Source organism: Drosophila ananassae, chromosome 3L (genome assembly GCF_017639315.1).
Source record: "Drosophila ananassae strain 14024-0371.13 chromosome 3L, ASM1763931v2, whole genome shotgun sequence".
NCBI classification, from domain to species: Eukaryota; Metazoa; Arthropoda; class Insecta; order Diptera; family Drosophilidae; genus Drosophila; species Drosophila ananassae.
This window is the reverse complement of record NC_057929.1, coordinates 4,262,411-4,281,653: the sequence shown is the minus strand read 5'-3', so window position 1 is coordinate 4,281,653 and position 19,243 is coordinate 4,262,411. Positions and strand designations below refer to the sequence as shown.

General features: G+C 40.8%; 1 protein-coding gene and 4 non-coding genes across 10 annotated transcripts; 2 read left to right on the top strand and 3 right to left on the bottom strand.

The window, feature by feature from the left end:
- Positions 1 to 627: 627 nt before the first annotated feature.
- LOC6495608 (dnaJ homolog subfamily B member 6) lies at positions 628 to 17,705 on the bottom strand. 6 transcript variants are annotated; one of them, XM_014907887.3, is made up of 8 exons: positions 17,531 to 17,705; positions 16,933 to 16,993; positions 2,751 to 2,952; positions 2,576 to 2,685; positions 2,219 to 2,467; positions 1,801 to 2,007; positions 1,424 to 1,742; positions 628 to 1,353 (listed from the first exon to the last, which is right to left on the bottom strand). In XM_014907887.3, exons 3-8 carry the CDS (start codon positions 2,813 to 2,815, stop codon positions 1,248 to 1,250), a joined length of 1,056 nt encoding a protein of 351 aa, XP_014763373.1. In that variant the 5' UTR covers positions 2,816 to 2,952; positions 16,933 to 16,993; positions 17,531 to 17,705; the 3' UTR covers positions 628 to 1,247. The 6 variants fall into 6 exon arrangements, with proteins under 6 accessions (XP_014763373.1, XP_014763377.1, XP_014763374.1 ...); XM_014907891.3 differs by lacking the exon at positions 2,219 to 2,467 and having other exon boundaries at positions 17,531 to 17,698; XM_014907888.3 differs by lacking the exons at positions 16,933 to 16,993; positions 17,531 to 17,705 and adding an exon at positions 5,933 to 6,130.
- On the bottom strand, positions 4,035 to 4,106 carry Trnaq-cug. The gene has a single exon. It is a non-coding gene; the product is annotated as a tRNA-Gln (tRNA).
- Trnae-uuc lies at positions 15,189 to 15,260 on the bottom strand. The gene has a single exon. It is a non-coding gene; the product is annotated as a tRNA-Glu (tRNA).
- Trnae-cuc lies at positions 15,436 to 15,507 on the top strand. The gene has a single exon. It is a non-coding gene; the product is annotated as a tRNA-Glu (tRNA).
- Trnae-uuc lies at positions 15,701 to 15,772 on the top strand. Its single transcript has one exon. It is a non-coding gene; the product is annotated as a tRNA-Glu (tRNA).
- Positions 17,706 to 19,243: the final 1,538 nt, after the last annotated feature.

Below are 19,243 nucleotides of genomic sequence, written 5' to 3'. Positions count from 1 at the left end.
GGACTGTAATTTTTTTGCATTGATTTTATATTCATATTTTTCTTGTTTTTGTTTTTCTTTTATTTTCATTACGCAGGCGCTACTAAAACAAGGTATTAAATTATGGGCGATTATGTTAGATAATTTGTTTATGTTTCTTCTCCGATTCGGCTGCAGGTTATGTGAGAATAGTCTTAAGCATTTAAAAAACGACTATATGCTAGATACGGCATTAAAATTATTAAAAGTTTAGGTTATCAAATATTTATAAACATTAAATGTCATCGTTTTGAATTATGTAGTATGTTGTATGGATTTTTATTTTTATTTGATAGTTTTTACATTTCAAGCAACTGGCAATCAGGCCGTTTTCAATTCTCTTACTTGCATGATTCCAAAATTTTTAAATTTAATCGCTCTCCTAGTAAGTATTGTGGCAACTTAAGTGACTAATGGTAGATAGATAACTACATACATACAATGAAAAATACATATTCACTCCCCCAAGGACATTTACTCAAACACAGGCTATGAACAGCTCAAGAAGTTTGGCTCCCAACGACCATGCGGCCATGCCATGCCCCCATGCCCCAATGCCCTAATCCTTATTGGATAGATTTCTTTAGTGGCTTTGGAATTTCTGGTGCATTCGGATGTTTCTGCGGTTGCGGTTAACGCTGGCTTTATTCTGGCTTAATTTCACCGCAACTATCGACGCTTTAAATTATTTTTAGGCGCTTTGTTCGAAACAATCCACAAACAAAATTTCGATCGTTTTGTTGAAGGTTTTCGAATAAAATCGCATAAAAATAATTAACAAGGAATTTTGAATTAATTTAATGTGTATTTTTTTCGATCCCTGCTGCTGCTCCTGATGATGATTGTGCCGCTCTATACGCTTGCTCTGGATGTTGTTTCTAAGCTTTTTCTTGGTCCATTATTTGTTGGTTTCTGCTGCTACTGCTGCTCCATTAATGCTACTCTCCTCCTGGATACCGCTTCTGATGCTGATGCTGCTGCTGCTACTGCTACTGCTCTTTCCATTAAAAGTAACTAGATTCTAATGTAGAACAATGGGGTTTAACGTATCATTTATCGAAGCATTCTTTAAGAAATCCGAGTTCCTATTGGTTTTGTTAATGTTTTGCTTTACATTTATGACTTTTCTTTGTTGGTTTTTTTTTGTTTTTGTTGTTGATGTTACTGTTGCAGTGGCCGATGCACCGCTGCTGTTACTCATATTGATATTATGCATAAGTGTTTCTTGATTAATTAGCTATTGAAGAGAGCTTTTGGGAAACTCCGTTCACAGTCTTTGATTTAAGGACATCATTTTCGTATGAAAAGACAGTTTCCTTGCCATTTTCGACGACCCTACATGAGGAGAATACAAATAATATTAGAAATTGTGCTTATTTTTTGTTGAAAAATAAATAAAACCTACCGTTTGGTCATCAATTTCTTGCCATTGACAAACACCGTTGAGGTGGAGGTGCGCTTAACGCCTGCACTGGGTCCTCCGGAAATGTGAGTGACTCCACTGCTGCCATTGCTGCTGGTCATGGACGAGAAGGAGGTGAAGCCGCTGGTGGGCATAAAGAAGTCCATCATCGAGTAGTTGAGCATGGGTGCTCCAAACGGATTGGCCACTTTGTGCTGGTGGTGATGATGGTGGCGGGATGCTCCTATGCCGCCACTGGTGCCGCCATGGCGTCGACTGCTGCTTGATCCACTCGTGCTGCCGTTCGAGTATCCATTGGCATCTAAAATTCCAAACTAATTAATGGTTTTCTCGATAAAAGAGTAAAGCAATCAACTTACCTCTGAAGAAATCGGCAAAAGGCGAGTTCACGCCAAAGAACTCACGAAACACTTCCTCGGGTGGTCGGAAGACGAACGGAAAGCCACCCATTATATCGAAGTCATCCAAGTCGTGAGTGTTGTAGTGGTGGCGGGTGTGCGAGCGGCTCTGACCACGGTCTCCCAAGCCATCCTTGCCGTACTCATCGTAGATACGACGTTTCTTCTCTGTGGATTAGAACAGATAGCCTTCGATTAGCACGGAAACAAATCACTATCATATCAGTTAGTAAAGGAACAGCTGCTGGGATTAGGTTTCAAATAAAACGGCGTTTAGTTGCAGACACAAATAATAGAACAAGAACGTCGTGCGCCTTAGGGGTCAGTCAGCAAGAACAAAGTAACCAAAACAATGCAACGCGTCAGCTTCTGGCTTTACCGAAGACTTTGTGAAACGGTGTGCCCTCGAACAGGTTACGGAAGGTGAAGGCTTGGTAGCGGTTACCGGACCGCCGTCCCGCTCCAGACCCATATCCAGAGCCCGGATAGTAGTCGTAATCGTAGTCGCGACCATAGCCGGAGGAGGTTCCACCGCTGCGGTAGCGGGAGTAGGAGCTGCTGTTGCTGCTGCTGCTGGCGGAGGACTTGTGGAGCGTGGCCCGGGAATCGTAGATCCTGCGCTTACGTGCTAAGTACACAATATGTTATGTTTAACATTGATTCCTCCACTTAACCCCCGAAGTTGTCTCCTTTTTTAGGATGGAATGAAGATGTTACAGGAGGTACTAGCACTTACCATCTGACAGCACTTCGTAGGCTTCGGATAGTTCGCGGAAGCGTTTGTTGGCCTCATCTTGGTTGTCGGGATTTTTGTCTGGATGCCACTTCAATGCCAGTTTACGATAGCTGTCGGAATAGATGTTAAATAAATTAATTTATAATTATTATGATAAATTATAGGACAAACTTACGCTTTCTTCACTTCACTGTCGGTGGCTGTGCGCGGCACATCCAAAACTTTGTAATAGTCCACCATTTTGCAGATGTGTGTGCGGTGGCTAGTCTGTAATCTCTGTGATTTTCGGGATTATTGTTTCAGTTGCTTGCCGGTCCAGCACAAAATGCAATCCAATGCGATGATGATGGGCTGTCGGTCGGTTCCTCTTGGGGCGTCTGTAAGAATAATAAATAAACAGAGTGTTTCATTAGCAAAGGGCTGGAGAGATTATTTACAGCATTCGGCAGAACTCAATATCTGGATTGTTTTTTTTTTTGTTTTGGATAGTATTGCAGATAAAGCAAAGCCCAAATAGAAAATATAAACAAACAAAAGTCATACACACTCGTAGAGCAGTAAGGCAAAGTCAAAGACAGCTTGGTTCGGTTTCAGTTTGTATGGGCTGCCTGCCGACACTTTTCGAGTTCAATGTCGTTCGAAAACCTCATTATGCCATCGCCCACACACGCAACCTGCGAAAAGACAGAGACGGGGGGCCACTACCATATCAAGAGGGGGCGAAAACAAGGCGCATGTGTAGGGCGCTCAGCCAGCCAGCCAGCCAGCCAGTCACCCGTCCATCAACTTTTGGGGCAAAGTTACTCAAGCGTTTGCTAAAGCACCACCACCGCCCCACTGACAATCTCCCACCATTTTCGTGCAAAATAGTCGCTAATTTTATTTAATTTGTATTGTTGCCAGGCAGCCCCTTGACACAATTTGGCTTGATTTCATGCCCCGAGTATTTGTTTTTATCAAGCAATGTAAGCTGGCAATTGTTGTTGCCACATGTGGCAAAGAGGAAAGTGCCTCAGTGCTTTGTACAAATTAGCCCTCCGGGCAAGTGACACGACAATTTACATACACTGATACTGTCAGTGGCAGTCTGGCGCTCTGGCACTCGCGGCCAATCTCAAAGTGAAGCCAAAAACTTCAAAACTTGTTGTTCGACTGACCAACTTTGGCATAGAAGTGGTGTTGTGGATGTGGGCTGTGTGTTTTGAGGTTCTTTGGGGCATAGTTGAGCTCCCCAATCACTCGGCCACATTCATAGCTCATGTCTTACATATTTTTTGTAGCATTTTTTGTGATCTAATTTATGGCTTTCGATCCGGTGCGTGTGCGTAGATGTCAAATAAATTTGTCCATTAATACAAGACACGCGTGAAAAATATCAAAATTAAATAACTAATTATAATAGTTTGTTTTTTAATGAATGTTTTTAATACAAATTCGTGCAAAATATTGGATGGGAGTCAGGTTCCACCGAGATTTGAACTCGGATCGCTGGATTCAGAGTCCAGAGTGCTAACCATTACACCATGGAACCAACGTGTTGGCCATGAGCCATTTTGCCTCTTCAGGCCGAGAGTGGCCCAGTGCGCATGCTGCAAACAGGAGCGACAGGGATGGCGGCCTTGCAACAGGTGCGCGTCCAAAGGGCGCGAATTCCACGGCTATTTGAAATTTAATTCAAAATATTACTTTCCATTTCGATAGATGTCTTCCTGTGTTGCAGAAAAAGTATCTAAATCCCACAACAGATTATAGATACAAGTGTGAGTGGCTGTTGTGTGTGGATTGAAAACGAATTTCGAGGAGAAAGAACAAATAACATAAATTTAAATGAATCTCCCCTTTATACCAACATGTTGCTGTTTATATATAACTATATAGAATGTATCTTGTAGATAGCTATGTATATTAAGCTGAGATATAGCCGGATGTATCTTTGTGTGAGTAGTTTATTCGCTGTAGCTCTGCCTGCCTCCTGCCTATATACCTGTTGACATATTCGGCAAATTCTAGGTCGTAGGTGTAGGAACTTGTAGTATTGTCTAAAAGCAGCAAATGACGACGACGCTGCTGCTGACGTCTCTGCCGGCTGGCCAGCCATCCGCATGACACACACACGTCAGTGGCGTTTAACAGCAAAGGGGGGTGGGTGGGTGGATGACCAGGTAACCAGGATGCCGACCTGTTCACTGTGGCTTGAATTTCACTGCCAACCGCTAGAAGTCAAGCACTCACTAGCCAGCTAGCTATAGTTATCTTTGGAGACCATAATCTCGCGGCAGTCACTCGTCACCTCTATTCCGTGGGCGTCTCTGTGGCATTTAAGGCATTTGGCCGCTGTTCGATGGTTCTTTTTTAATTCAAAATCAAACAGAATCCAACTCACAGATGCCCTCAAAGACAGAAATGTCATAGCCTTTCCAGAAGCCTTATATTTGATGCAAAATTAAGGAAGAAATCCACAACAAACTGGTTTGGAAAGATCAACGAAGTAATTTCATCAGAGATGAATCAGCCTGGGATTTAGAAACTTCCATTACAGATTCTTTGGAGAATGGACTCATTACTGAAGGTCACTACTGATAAGGCTACAATGTCACTTAAATGTTTACTTGTTGCACAGTATCTTGTATCTGATTCACTGAAAAATACCTAATATTTCAGGCACTGGAAGTGTAAACACCACCCATATTTATTTATTTCCCAGTATTTATTTATTTATTTTACTCGAATTGGATTCAAGCAGCTTTAATCACAAACTTGAGAGACTCTAAACAACAAGTGTACAAGTTTAGTAATAATAACAACAACATATCGTAGTACTACCTACACGAGGGAAGCTCTAAACCTGAAGTTGCACAAAAAAATTATGTATGCGGTTGCAGGAGTTGTTGTTGTTTTTTTTATGCAAATTACATCAGCAAGATTTTCTTCACACTTTTCAATCGGTTGTCGCTTCAATTAAAACCGAATTGTGACACTAACCACCGCAAGCGATAAAAAATAAAGCAAACAACAAGCCGGAGAACATCGAAATGGGTAATGGCACCTGCACCTGCCCCACCTGGCTTCCTCATCGAAGAGGCAGCAACAGTTGGTTGCGTGTTATTTGGCCTTTACTATTGGGAGGTGCAAGATGAAGTTGGCTTTTTGTGACTGTTCTGCCCATAACCTACTTCTGACTGCAATCTAGCCACAAACACACACACACTCAGATACAAAGATACAGATACGTGCGATAAGAAAACGTTGCGCATTTATATTGGAGATTGGTGGAAAGTCACGCAATCTGAGCAAAAAAAAAGAGAGCAGCAGAGCAGAGTATCTCATGGATGCACTAGCACTTTTGTTTTTATTTACTTTTTCGTTGTTGTTATTGTTGTTGTTTTAACCAGCAATCGGCAATCTTGTCTTAAACCTATCGTTGAGCTTGTCTTCAAAGTCGCAACTGAACATTATAAAAACAATAAATACGGAAAAGCTCGCCAAGAAATTAAATGAAAAATAAAAATAAAAACTTTTTCAACCGCGCTCACGTACGCGGCAGCTAACCGTTCAGAATCGAATGAACGCCAAAACGAGATACTCCCACTGCACTATGGGTACAAGATACAAATGTATCTACGGGTCGGGGAGAGTCTATAATTAGCTTTTTTAATAAATCTTAAACAGAGATTTGTCTCTCTAATTTAATGAATTCAAGGGCTAAATTTATTTAAACTAATGAAGTGAAATAATTAGATTAATTACAGGTTTTAAGGGCATTTTAATTTCGTTGTAACCCACTGTTCCAGATCGCCAGAGAGAGAGAGAGAGAGTAAGAGAGAGTTGTAGCTGCCCAGCTGACGGCATTGCCATACGCGTGGTGTGGAGCCAGAGAGCGGAGAGAGAGAGAGCGGGCGCCAAGTGCTCTCTCTTCCTTTGTTATTTTTGCGCGTACTCCACCGGAAGTTGTTACGCTGATTCTGGCAACCTCTCTCTTATCTACGCTATCATTTATCTTTGCCAGAACGAGAGGGTCCGCTGTTATCAGCTCCCGCTACCCATAAACGAAATGATGATTCGGTTATTTCTGGCGGTTAAGTCCCCTTTTCCCCGTCCACATTGTTGATTCATCAACTAGTTTCTCCTCCAATTTGGAGTCTCCCACCGACTCATCCCCAATGCTGATCGCAGATCGAACATCGAAGAATCATTTAAATAAAGATGGCTTTAATAGTCGAAAAAAAATATAACATTATAGAGGCGGCGGAGCGTAGCCGAATGTAAAGTCAACAAATTTAAATATTTAATTTTAGAACTCTCACACGAGTCGTTGACGCCGCCGACAGTGGTTGCCAGACTAATGTCTAGTCTGATTCTATATATTATCTTTAATTCTAACACTTAATCCCTATATCTTGCCCCACTGTGCGTCTACAACAGCAGGTGGGTATAAGCCTTCTTGGGGGGGAAGTGAAATGATGGGCGAAATTTTTCGAAATGTTTATAATTTGTACTTTTTTTTTTTTTTTTGTCTTAAACAATATAGCAGAAGCACCAACACTTGGAGTGATTTTTGAATGTGTGGGAATTTATTTTTAGTTGGGCGGGAAGAGTGAATTGGTCATAATAAGTACATATATTGCGGAAGCGGTTCACAAAATATTAATACCAAACCAAACTGAACAGAAAGCAAGAAAGCAATAAAAATAAGCAAAATTGCAAGAAAATTGCAAGAAATTGGAACACCACTAAGTGGTCAGTAATTATTTTGAGGAAAATAATACAGATTAAGGAGGGGAGGGCATGGCATGGCATGGCAGGGAAGTAAAAGCCAAAAAGAAAATGTCTAAAAGAAAGGAAACTCGCCAAATTGCACAATCAAAGAGAGGGAAAATGGGAATCAACAATGCAATGCCATGTGAAGCAACCGACTTAGGCCGAGAAAAGCCACACAAGACCTACAAATAGACACGTGGGCGTGGGAATCGATCTATTTATACACGGCTCTATGTCTATGTCTATGGGTAGGGGTATGGGTATGGGTATGCCTCGGTTCCAAGCCCCCAAACCACACAAACAATATGAAAAACTGTTGCAAGTTGTACGAACGACCCCAGACCGCATTTGCTGATTCATTCGCAGCTGGCGGGGCGGGCTAGCCAGCTTTTCATAGACTCTCTCGGAACTGTTGTAATATCATCAGGCCGATCGGATATATCCGTAGGGGGCTTGCCCTCTGTGTCTAATCAAAGGGGTTTCTAGATCTCACATAACATAAACAAAAAGTTCACAAAAAAAAAACCAATCATTTCAATGTAAATGTCGAAATTATCTGTGTAATTTTTGTGGCCTTTTGGATGGGTGGGTCGGTCGGCTTCTGCGGTTGTGTTTGTCAGTTCGTCTATGAAGTATTTTTCTAATTTATGGAGGGACTGATTGTAACTGAAAGGTCACAAAACAATGAATGATAATTAGCGAAAAAAAGGGTCGGGTCAGGACTAGAGACTAACTGACTAACAGACTGTTAGAAGCAAACCATATCTGTAATCTTCCTCTATCTGAACCCGATTTGGATGTGCGGGTGTAAGAAACGCTCGTGTCCGAGTCATGCAGTCATAAAACACCTAAAACTAAATAAGGCAAGTCGGGTTTAATACAGCAAGACGACGACGAGGGGGCTCAGTCACATAAAGACTACCCACCACCGATCGACAAAATAAACCTGTAGACCGAGATCTGAGATCTGAGCAGACAGCCAGCCGGTGATGATCTCAATGTACCATACAACTCTTGATTTGTGGAATCATCGTAACCATTATAAGAAACTAAAAAAAAAAAAAGAAATTCAGTTTCTTGCCTCTGGAATCTAGTATCTAGATGCATAAATTCAAGCCGCAGATGATAGCCATCTCCACTTTTCATCCTTTGACTTCTGTGCGGTGGCTACACGGAAAGAAAAGTGTGCTGCCAGAGTTTCATAAGAGAGATCAGATATTTTGAAGACTCTATTGCCTCTAATGGTCTTTATTTCCTTGTCTGATTAAAGCAATAACCATTAAGTTTAAACAATAAATCAGTTTTAAGATAACTTTCAATTCAAGTAATCTTTTTTAGAGACTTGGAGCGTCTTGAATTAAGTTTCTAGATTATTTTCTGTTGGACAATGGAAGCTACTGGAGAAGTCAAGCCCCGCTGCACGCTTTTGTGTGTATGTGCAACTGCCACCGTATGTTGCATTGACAATGAAGTTATTAAACTGAAAACGTTGCTCGTTGCACGTTGCATGGTGCATGTTGCACGCTGTCGACCGCAATGACCGCAGTCACTAGCCAGCCACCTGAGGCTATTTTTCTTTCGGCCGATCCAGGCGGAAACATGTTGTTAGCCTGTTAGTCTCTTGGCCTCTCGGGAAACTAAAAAAAAAGACTTACTCAGTCAGTCAGAGGCTGTCTTGTTCATCTTGTGCCAACTCCATAAATCCGCCAGATACTAAACACAATTTTATTAGCGAAAGTAGGAAAGAGCCACTGAAACCCCCAATCTGGTGGCCATCAACGCAGTTAGAGTTAAAGGGCAGAGTAATTGATCGCTGGTTTAGAGTCCAGGATGCAGAGCAATGTAGCAAGTAGCAAGAAGCAAGTGGCTAGTGGCAAGTAGGGGTTAAGCTAGTTCTCAATTAGATAAACCGCAAAACTAGATGAAAGGAAAGTAAGATAGGGTCTCTAGAGGAGTAATTATTGTGACTTTATTTCAAGTTATAAGTTAAAGTTGACTCTTGTAAGCCCCCATCTCTCTTCTAAGGGCCTGGAAAAAATCTCTACCCACTTAACATATAGTATACCCCCATTTTGGGGTCAGAAAGCAGCGTCGCGGCAGACCCAGCGTCTTCTCTGGGTCTCTGGTCTGGGGTCTCATGGTTTATAGTTTATTGTTTATGGCCACTTGGTCAGTGGAGGAGACTGTGTCTCCGGGTGCCAGTCGGTAAGCCCCTGGGCCAGCAGCAATCTTCGACGCTCACGCTTTGGTCTCAAAATGACAAAAAAAAGGAAATAAAGCGAACTATTTCTTGAAGTTACTGCCTCGGTTTGTGTGGGTTTATTTGCTTTAGTAATTATTATAAATAGTTGGGAATTAAAGTGATGGGGCAAAATGAAAGTTGGGAGACGGCGCCTTGGACGGCGGACGGCAGACAGCGGCCTAAAACGAGCCCAATTTCCAAAGCAATTTAATTTAATTGAGTGCAATAATCGTAAAAAGTAACGAGAGAGCCAAGACAGTAAGTTTGTAATTGAGAAGTAATTGCTTGTCACACAGAAAGGTAATTTTATATAATCCGCAGTGTTGAAGGCGCCTTCAAAGCAATTTAAATGGCATTTTCGATCGATTGTTGGGTGATTGGTACCTTGACTTTTCTCCTCCAGAAGCGGACAATGCCCGAACATGACTCACTCTCCTGACAAATTCAATCAACAAGGAAGATGTTGCCAAGAAAGCAATGCAATACAATCTTATAAAATATTATGATATCTCATGTTTTCAGACAAAAGCCTCTGCGATCCGCCGCTAATTAATGGAAATAGATACAGATACATAGCGAGCATAGAGTCTAAAGCTGCTGCGCCCCATTGAAGACCTTCGCTCTTCAGCTTCGCTTTACTTGGAAATTGAATCGAATTCGAATTCGATTTGTATTCCAATTCAAGCATCTATTTGATGCGTAACACGCTTCGGTATTTAATTATCGCCCTGACTGATCCGATCCGACTAATCCAAGTACAAGTACAGTGTCGTGCTAAGGCACCATTTACTGGAGATCGGAAAGCGAGGCTGCTAATGAGCCAAGACCACTGGACGTATGACTGTCATAATCATCGGGTTGCAATGCCAGGCAGTCAGTAGAATCACTAGAGTCTCAAGGGAAGACATTAAAACGTAGCTTGCGAAGAACTATTCAAGCCAAATGACATCACTTTCGGTTTGTTGGCTAATTTTTGGCACAAAGTCTGAGCGGCAGAGCCCCGGTTTGTGCATAAAACTAAGCCAAGAGGTGTCTGTTGATAAATCTATTTAATAAATCTCCAAACAAGTTCATTATGCCAGGGACTCTGCTTAACGACCGATCACATTTAACCCAATTATTTATGTTTTATTGAACCCGAAACACGTGTAAGCGATCAAGCTCGTTATGGACTGGGCCCTAGGCTGAGCTAGGGTCTAGGCTTTCCCACAAAAACCCCCAAAAAGAGAGAAAGCACTTACCGAAGATGGACAGGGGATATGATTATGCGTCTGGTTAGTGGATTGGCTTGGTGGATGCAATCTCTCCAAGACTCTTGAACGGACAACAAGTGCTGCTCATTAGACTAACCGCAAACAAGGCTAACCGGTAACCGGTTACCATTTCATTTAAATGGCCAGGCTTGGAGCTGAAGATGAGGCCGAAACTGAAGTCTAGACAGACGCAATGATTGATTCAACAGGCCAGAAGAGATATAACTAATACTTGAACTTAATAAAGAGTTGAGATATATTTCTTTCTGTGCATCAGACACCAAAGAGAAGTCGCAGACTCAATGACGCTGACAAGCAACAATTTTTATGTGCGCTTCAAGTGCATCCGGACTTTTAATCATTTATCTTCATGGGCCGACTATCTTCATCTCGGCATGAGCTTGAAAAACTCGGAGAAAAATCCATCTGCCAATCCAATGGCCAGATACCTGTTTTGGTAATAAATGAAAAATCATTAGCCGCAAAATGCCTCAGAGTCTAGGAATTGGAGCGCTATAAGATCAAATTAGGCCTAAAAAGGTAATGAAATCGAGATTTGCCTCGATTAGTAAAGAGGTTTCAGATTCCTCGCAATTAACTTTCACTCTCTAGAGTCTAAACTCAAAGGCTATCTTAGTTTCTCAAGCCTTAATCTTTGATTAAAGTCCTTTAGGCCTTGAAGACCTTAAATGATTAATGATCCAACCGCTTTCATTCGCTCCATTTTCGCTGTTCCAATCAATTTCATAGACCCATAGGCCATAGGCTCAGTTTGTTAATTAAACAGGGCCTGCACACAATGGCTGGTGGCGCTATTCATTTCACCGGAGTGTGCTGGTGACTCCTCAAGCGTGTGACCGGAGGTGAAATTTTCATTTCTGATTTTTTTTTGGCATTAGACCCGCGAACCACCGCCACAAGAGCTTTGAATGTCTGCTGGCTGTTTGGCGATAAATGTGCGCAGATACATCGCCCCGTCTGGCCGCTTTAAATGGACAACTGGGAGTGGGTCACAGCTGCAACTGCAACATTGCAACTCCAGTCTCTCCAGCCTGCGGCTCAGCCGAGACAAACGAAGCGATTATAGGGATGCAGGCCAGACAGACAGACTCTTTGGGAATAAAACTTTTACAGACCGGTTCTCTTCTCAGTTTCCTTTTTTATTTCTTTAAGGAGCGTAAGTATTTCAATTTATTTATTGGACATGCGTCTGCAGCATCGTATCACTTTCCGAACACTTTCTTTATGTTCCGTTCCACGATATTATAGTGTCTACATGAGTCGTGTCTTGACCAGAAACCCCAATATCTTTGGCCTCGGCATTGGATTGGGATTGGGATTGAGATTGGGAAGCAAGCCAGCACGCAAAGCACGCCGCAAAATGTGTGTCAATGGCCTTTGGGGGCCCTTTTCGGCCTGGGCGTGTCGTCGGTTGGCGTTTTTTTGCGGATTTTCACGAACATGAAAATGAAGAGTGAAAACGGTTTTGGTTTCAGTATTTTGCAGCAAACAAAGAGGTGTGTACGCCGGCCGACTGCAGGCCATGCATGACCCGCGCGTATTAGTGTCCCATCCACTCTGTGTTGTCTCTGATTGTCATGCTAAATGGCCGGGCGAGTGAAACTACAAGCTACGACTGCGATTTTGGACGGTTGGCATCGTTAGCCAACTCCATTGCCTTTGTGTTTTATTGTTTTTTAGTCAGGCTGTCGGCTGTCAGGTGCGACTGCACCTCCATTTGAAATAGTCGGCAACTCCAGGTCAAGTCGGCGACAAAGAAATTCGGAGTGCGTGAGTCTTTCTAATGGTTAGATAGTTGGAAAATGTTTGCATGCTAATTGCCCCGAGGCCCTGGGGTGTCTATAGACTACAAAGCACACTTAAAAGTTCAGGAACTATAATGGAGTTCAATGGTGTTAAGTACCCCCAGAAAGATATACGATTTTTTCAGTTTATTGAACTTTCTTTGCATAGATTGGCTTACAGGATTCATAGATTCAAGTGCTGAAGTCTGAAGGATTGGGGCATCTAACAATTCAATTAAGCCCATGCCTCTGCTGCACATCTGTATCCCCAATCGAAGAATCTTGGCTACCTGCTTACCTGCCTAGCCCGGCAACTGAAAACAAAACAAACAGAGCTTAGACAGCTCACAGAGCTCACAAACAATGTGGTGTCGTTGGACGCAGGCGCGCAGCGAGGGGCTCTTAATATGCAGCCAGCGTATCAGGCCAGCCGGGAGGGAGATCTGGAGAGAAATACTTATATATATAGCTTGGATATATAGCGAGGCAGCAGCTGGCGTCTTTAGTTCTCGTTGTTGCTCTTTCTGTCGCTCAACTGATCAACTGGTTTAACAATAAAAACAAAGCTCTGGCAGCGTTGGCGTTTCTTCAACGTTTAACAGAAACGAAAAAAAAAACGTTGCCGTCTTTCTTGTTGTTTCTACCACAAGCTCTGCGCCATCGATTGTCGGGGCTTGGCTTTCTTTAAGAGAAAAAAAAAAAGATGAAAAAAAAACAAACATTTTGAAACTATAAAAAATGGTAATTTGTTCGCTTTGCCTTTTTTATACACGCTTCTTCTCACACGCGCTTCTAATGTCTGGATACAATATCTATAAGCTCACAGCCAGGCAGCCAGTCAGTCGGGCTTACTCCGGATGGTGATGGCATATAAAAAGCAACACGAGTTTTTCAATTGACTTGGAAAGTGGCAAGCATCAAGCAGCTAGCAGCTATGAGCTAGCAGCATGGGGCAAATGGGGCGGACACCAGCGAAAAGTGGGCGTGTTGAGCAACAACAATAGCCCACTGTTTTTAGCTCTCGGCTTTGCCACACTTTTGATGAATTAGCCGTTTTCGTTTTTCCAACGAGTCTCGGTCTCGGGAAATTGAGTTGCAGCTGCAAATGATGGAGGCACAAGAGGCCTGAGCACCAGTGGAAGTTCACTGAGCCGGATTATACCACTAACCATACAACATATAGACTTCTCATTTCATACAACGAAAATGGACGCAAAAATTTCTTGCGACAGGCCCCCGGAGGCCCCAGAGAGAATCTTACTCTCATTCTTACGCTCATTTTTACGCTCATAATCTCATTTAACTTTTTTGGTTGTTCAGTCGCAGAGAGGCGCATCATCAAGAAGGTTCTTCTGCGGTTAAACCGATCTTTATATGTATGCGTGCTCACACATTCACACACACGGTTTCATGTGTGCGTTGGATTTCGTTTTGAAACCAGCTAAAATTTTTGATTTTTGTAACTTTACAGGCATGCTACCCTAAGAAAATGGGAGTTATCGTTATAATATACCTGTGAAAAAATTTTATTATATTTTATATTATATATTTTTATATATCATACTTTTTATACATATTTAGGAATACGATTAGATGGCAGCAGTAAAATGCTTCACATATATATTTACGAAATTACGTATTTATATATTTACGAACAATTCAAAATCATTGTACTTAGATAGAAACAGGGTATCTTTCAGTCGCTTTTATTTAAAACCCAAATTTCACTGTTGTTATTTTCATGGTTCTTGCATACCCTACTGATGCCCACGGAAACAAAAAATCAGCTGTTTTTGTTTATTCTCACTCCACAAAAATCATCTATCAGAAGGGTATGGAACACCATCCGCTGGCAGAACTACAACAACTTAAAAGCAATCGACTGAAATATACCCTGTTTCTACCTTAATATATAAATTTTAATGCATTCGTTGACATATGCATATATATATGTGAAAAACATTTTACAGCTACCACTTAATCGCATTCCATAACAAATATAAAATATAGGTTGAAATATTAATATGTAAAACATATTTTTTTCATCATTAGCGTATAATGTTTATCCCAATTTTCTTAGGGTAGCATGCCTGTAAAGTTACAAAAATCAAAAATTTTAGCTGGTTTCAAAACGAAATCCAACGCACACATGAAACCGTGTGTGTGAATGTGTGAGCACGCATACATATAAAGATCGGTTTAACCGCAGAAGAACCTTCTTGATGATGCGCCTCTCTGCGACTGAACAACCAAAAAAGTTAAATGAGATTATGAGCGTAAAAATGAGCGTAAGAATGAGAGTAAGATTCTCTCTGGGGCCTCCGGGGGCCTGTCGCAAGAAATTTTTGCGTCCATTTTCGTTGTATGAAATGAGAAGTCTATATGTTGTATGGTTAGTGATTATACTCAGCTGAGACTCATTAAAGCACTACTTGAGCCATTATTGGTTTTTTAAGTGGGATCAAATAAAAGTAGTTGTCTGATTTTCGGGGAATATTGAGATTAATTGGGCTTGATAAACAAAATAATTAAATTAGAAGGACAAAAAAGAGAGCTTCCCATACCGGGAATCGAACCCGGGCCTTCTGGGTGAAAGCCAGATATCCTAGCCACTAGACCATATGGGATATGTTCTGCCCCACTCCAGTTACATAACATTAGTGGGGGCCAACAAGGCAACAGAATATAATAAATGCATTTTAAAATACATTTTTCCAAACATTAAAACGCAAAGGTATTCAAAGGTGCCTTCGTTGGGGAGAACAACTACAAGTAGACAGTTTAACCGCATGGGTCTTCAAGTCCCATATTGTCTAGTGGTTAGGATATCCGGCTCTCACCCGGAAGGCCCGGGTTCGATTCCCGGTATGGGAAACTTTTTTTGTTAACTTTGTTTTTACTTTTTGTTTTTTATTTTTTTTATATTTTAATTGCATAATTATATTATTTTTATGAAAATTGGTCTATCTGATGTTTAAATATAAATTAAAAACAAAAGAATTGTATTTGAGAACCGAAACACAGGCAATTGCTAACAAAATGCTGCTTTGCTTCTGAGTTGCCAATATCCCATATGGTCTAGTGGCTAGGATATCTGGCTTTCACCCAGAAGGCCCGGGTTCGATTCCCGGTATGGGAAGTACATTTTTTTGTTTTTAATTTATTTTACTTTATTTTATTTGCGTTATTTATTTATTCTATTTATATTTTGTAGCTTAGTCTGTGTAAACTAGAGAAAAAGAGACTGCCTGAGCGGAAATAATTGCAAATTGATTTTACCCTTGATTCAACACCGTCGCAGTGGCAATCATAATGCAACAATATACACGTGGATTTGTTGCATTTGTTTTTGTTGCCAAGCGCCACTCCAATTGATGGCAATCGGACACGCTACGAAACATTTTTAGACTGATTTTTTTCGGGGAAAATGCTATTGTTGGCCCAGGTTGTCAATTGTTGATGTTGGCGCTTATAACAAAGATACATACATACACGCATATCTTGAAGATACATAGATACATAGATACAAGCAACGAAAGAGGAAGGGAAGAAAAACGGTTTCGTTAACAAAAGGCAAAGCTTAAAGAGCCTGAGCACTTAACTTTTGTTAACCCGAAAATTAGGCATGCCCAGCATTGCAACATACTGGCAACAACAGCAACAACGACAATGGCCTGCCGCAAAACGTGTGGCAAGCGAATGGCAACAACAACAACAATCAGATATAATGCCTTGACAGAGTTTTTTTTGTTGTTGTTTAGGAGGTATAGAGATACGGAAAATTGCTTTTTCATTGTGTTGCAGAAATAGAAACCAACGGAAAATCAATTTTTAATTGCAACAAATTTGAGAGCTGCGGGACAGGCAGGCAAATTGCGATTTGGCCGAAAAAGGCAAATTAATGTTAGCATACAAATAGCAACAATTGCAATTGCAACAATAACGAAAAAACAATCGACATTTTGAGTCAGAAACTGGTTTAACGGTATCGAGCAGCCAGCTGCATTATCTGACAAGGAAGTGGCGCTGTAACATGTCAGAGGAGGAGACTGCCAGAAATAAATCAAAAAATCTCTGAATCTGAATCTGAGAAGAGCAACGAACGGACCAATTAGTATACAGACCGCGAAGGGGCACTTTCGATTATTGAACTTGTCAAATGAAGCGCCTCTGTGTGGGTGGTTGGGTGGGTGGCTTGGGTGTTGTGCTAATTTTAATGAGACTGCCTGTGCAACAAGCGAATCGGAAACAACAGTTGCCATGCTGGCCAGTTAATTTGTTTAACGTTTTTTGACTTACCTTGTCTTGTAGTTTTTTATTTTTTGTTTGTATGTTTTTATCTTTTTACACCTTCTCCTTCCTGGGGTGTGAATCGAAAACGAAAACACAAAAAATTTTATTTCATTAGAAATCTCTCGTAAATACGAATCCAACACGATATAGTTAAGCTACAAATAAACAAGATAAGCGACACTAGGACACTGGAGGGTTGAAGGGGGTTACAGGAAGTGACCGAAAGAGAGAGCGCGCGACGAGAGAGGGAGGCGACCGACCTCCCCCGCTGTTTTGTTGACGGAAACTCCTGTGGCAGCCAGAACAACAAAAACAACACTACGAGAATAGTGATGGGGCGACAATTACAACGCTTTATTGATTTTTTCCGCACTTCAAATTTACATTTCAAATATATATCTTTTTTAGCATATTTTGCAATTATTTCATCCACTACTTTTTGCACAGAACCAGCACAAAAGAATTTCGCACACACCAACAAAAGTTCATGCCAACACACACGCGTAGCCCCGACTTCAATGTCAACTTCACTTCTTTTCGGTTTTTTGGTTTTCGCTTTTTTTTTTGTTTCCGCGCGCGGTTAAAAATTTTGCAATTGAATTACCTTCGAAAAGCAGGTGAACTCTCGCTTATTGGTAGTAATACAATTCAAATAAATTTCCGTTGCAATTCAATTGAAGCGCCAGGCGCGCTACTTTGCGTAAAAAATATCCCAAGACTAACAGAGCGAGCAACAAACCGCGAACCATGCGCAAAAGGGGAAAAAGATAAACGAATAAACAAGAAGCCCCGACAAGACGATGAACATAGGGTTGTTGATAATAAAAAATAAATATATCGATATTTATATCGATATTTTACATTCAGTTTATTTTCAAAATGTTTTATCGATGTTTTTGAAATAAATTAAATTCTTATAATTTTAGTTATTGTATTCCTTTATCTATTTATTCATAAAATTTACAGTCTTTAAACTATAATTCCAGCGTTGATTTACTTTGCACAAAGTATTTGTCGGTATGTTTTGACAGTTTCCTCATTTCTGAAATTAAATTTCAAAATTTGTTTATTATAATTGATTATTCATAAATAAATAAGTATTTAGAATGTTGATCTATTTTAGTTTTCTTAATTCTAACATCAATAGTTACTATTATATTTCAGATGTAAACTCAAATGTATCTACATACATTTGGTTTGTGTCTTTGCTAAGAGCATGTCACAAGCAGGATGGATGATTTGACATGATGGGTACACCGTACAAAACTGAACATATCTGTCCTGAATTTAAGTTATTCGAGAATTCAGAGATGTCCTTTCCACAATCCTCTATTTGGTCCAAATTCAGCTATATTCAGCTTTCTAATTTGCACTCCAGTCCCTGATTTATCTGTTAAGTAAATCTTTGGAAATTCTTAGGTTTAAGCCACATAATAGGCTATATGCACACACTATCCGGTAAAAAAAAGTTCAACTAACAAGTTCCATTATGTACTAGAATAAAGTTTTAAATGCTGCTGTTGCATAATCTATTTGCTGCTTACGATTAAAATTTAAGTAAAATAAAATAACATACTTTTTAATCGTCAGCAGCAGAATAATTATCCATTTACCCGTTTTATGTAATGCCTTTTTCACTTTTTGAATTTTTTTGGAAGAAATTTCTTAGTTATCAGGTCTATGAATGAATCAGGAATGGAGACGAGTGACCACTTCAATGGTTTGGTGAGTAATTAGGTTCCAGTTTTCAGCTATGTACTATTCCTAATGATAGCTTCGGGTATTTATTTTCGATTTAAATATAACCGGAAGAGAAACACATTTTTAAGTATTACAAAATTACACAAATTAGAGATTACTGTCAAGCTAAAAAACACTTATCAGATAGAGGACTGCCGTGGCATTATGAGTCATTTAGAAACTCTTATCAGCTTGGGCTATGTATTAAATAGCATATAGAATATAGCTCCTTTCGCAGGATGTTGTGGTCGCGACACACTGACGACAGTGAGGAATTCCTCCGATCCGATCCTGGCGGCACTCACATTCCAGGCACCCACACACATGCTCCAGAAATCTAATTGGGGCTCCTAGCTGCCTGGCGCCAAAAGGCGTGGCGCTAATTGTCCCTAAATGTTGGCATTAGGCGCCAAGATTCAAACAGGAAGTTAGGCGCTCAGCTCAGATGTTCCGAGGGAGAGTCGCTCTGGCTGTGACATTTGGCCACTTAGTTGCCACATCATAGCTAATAATAAAAGCTAATTAAGCGATTCTGTGACAACACCTGTAGCTGGCATCGGAAACTGGAAACACCACC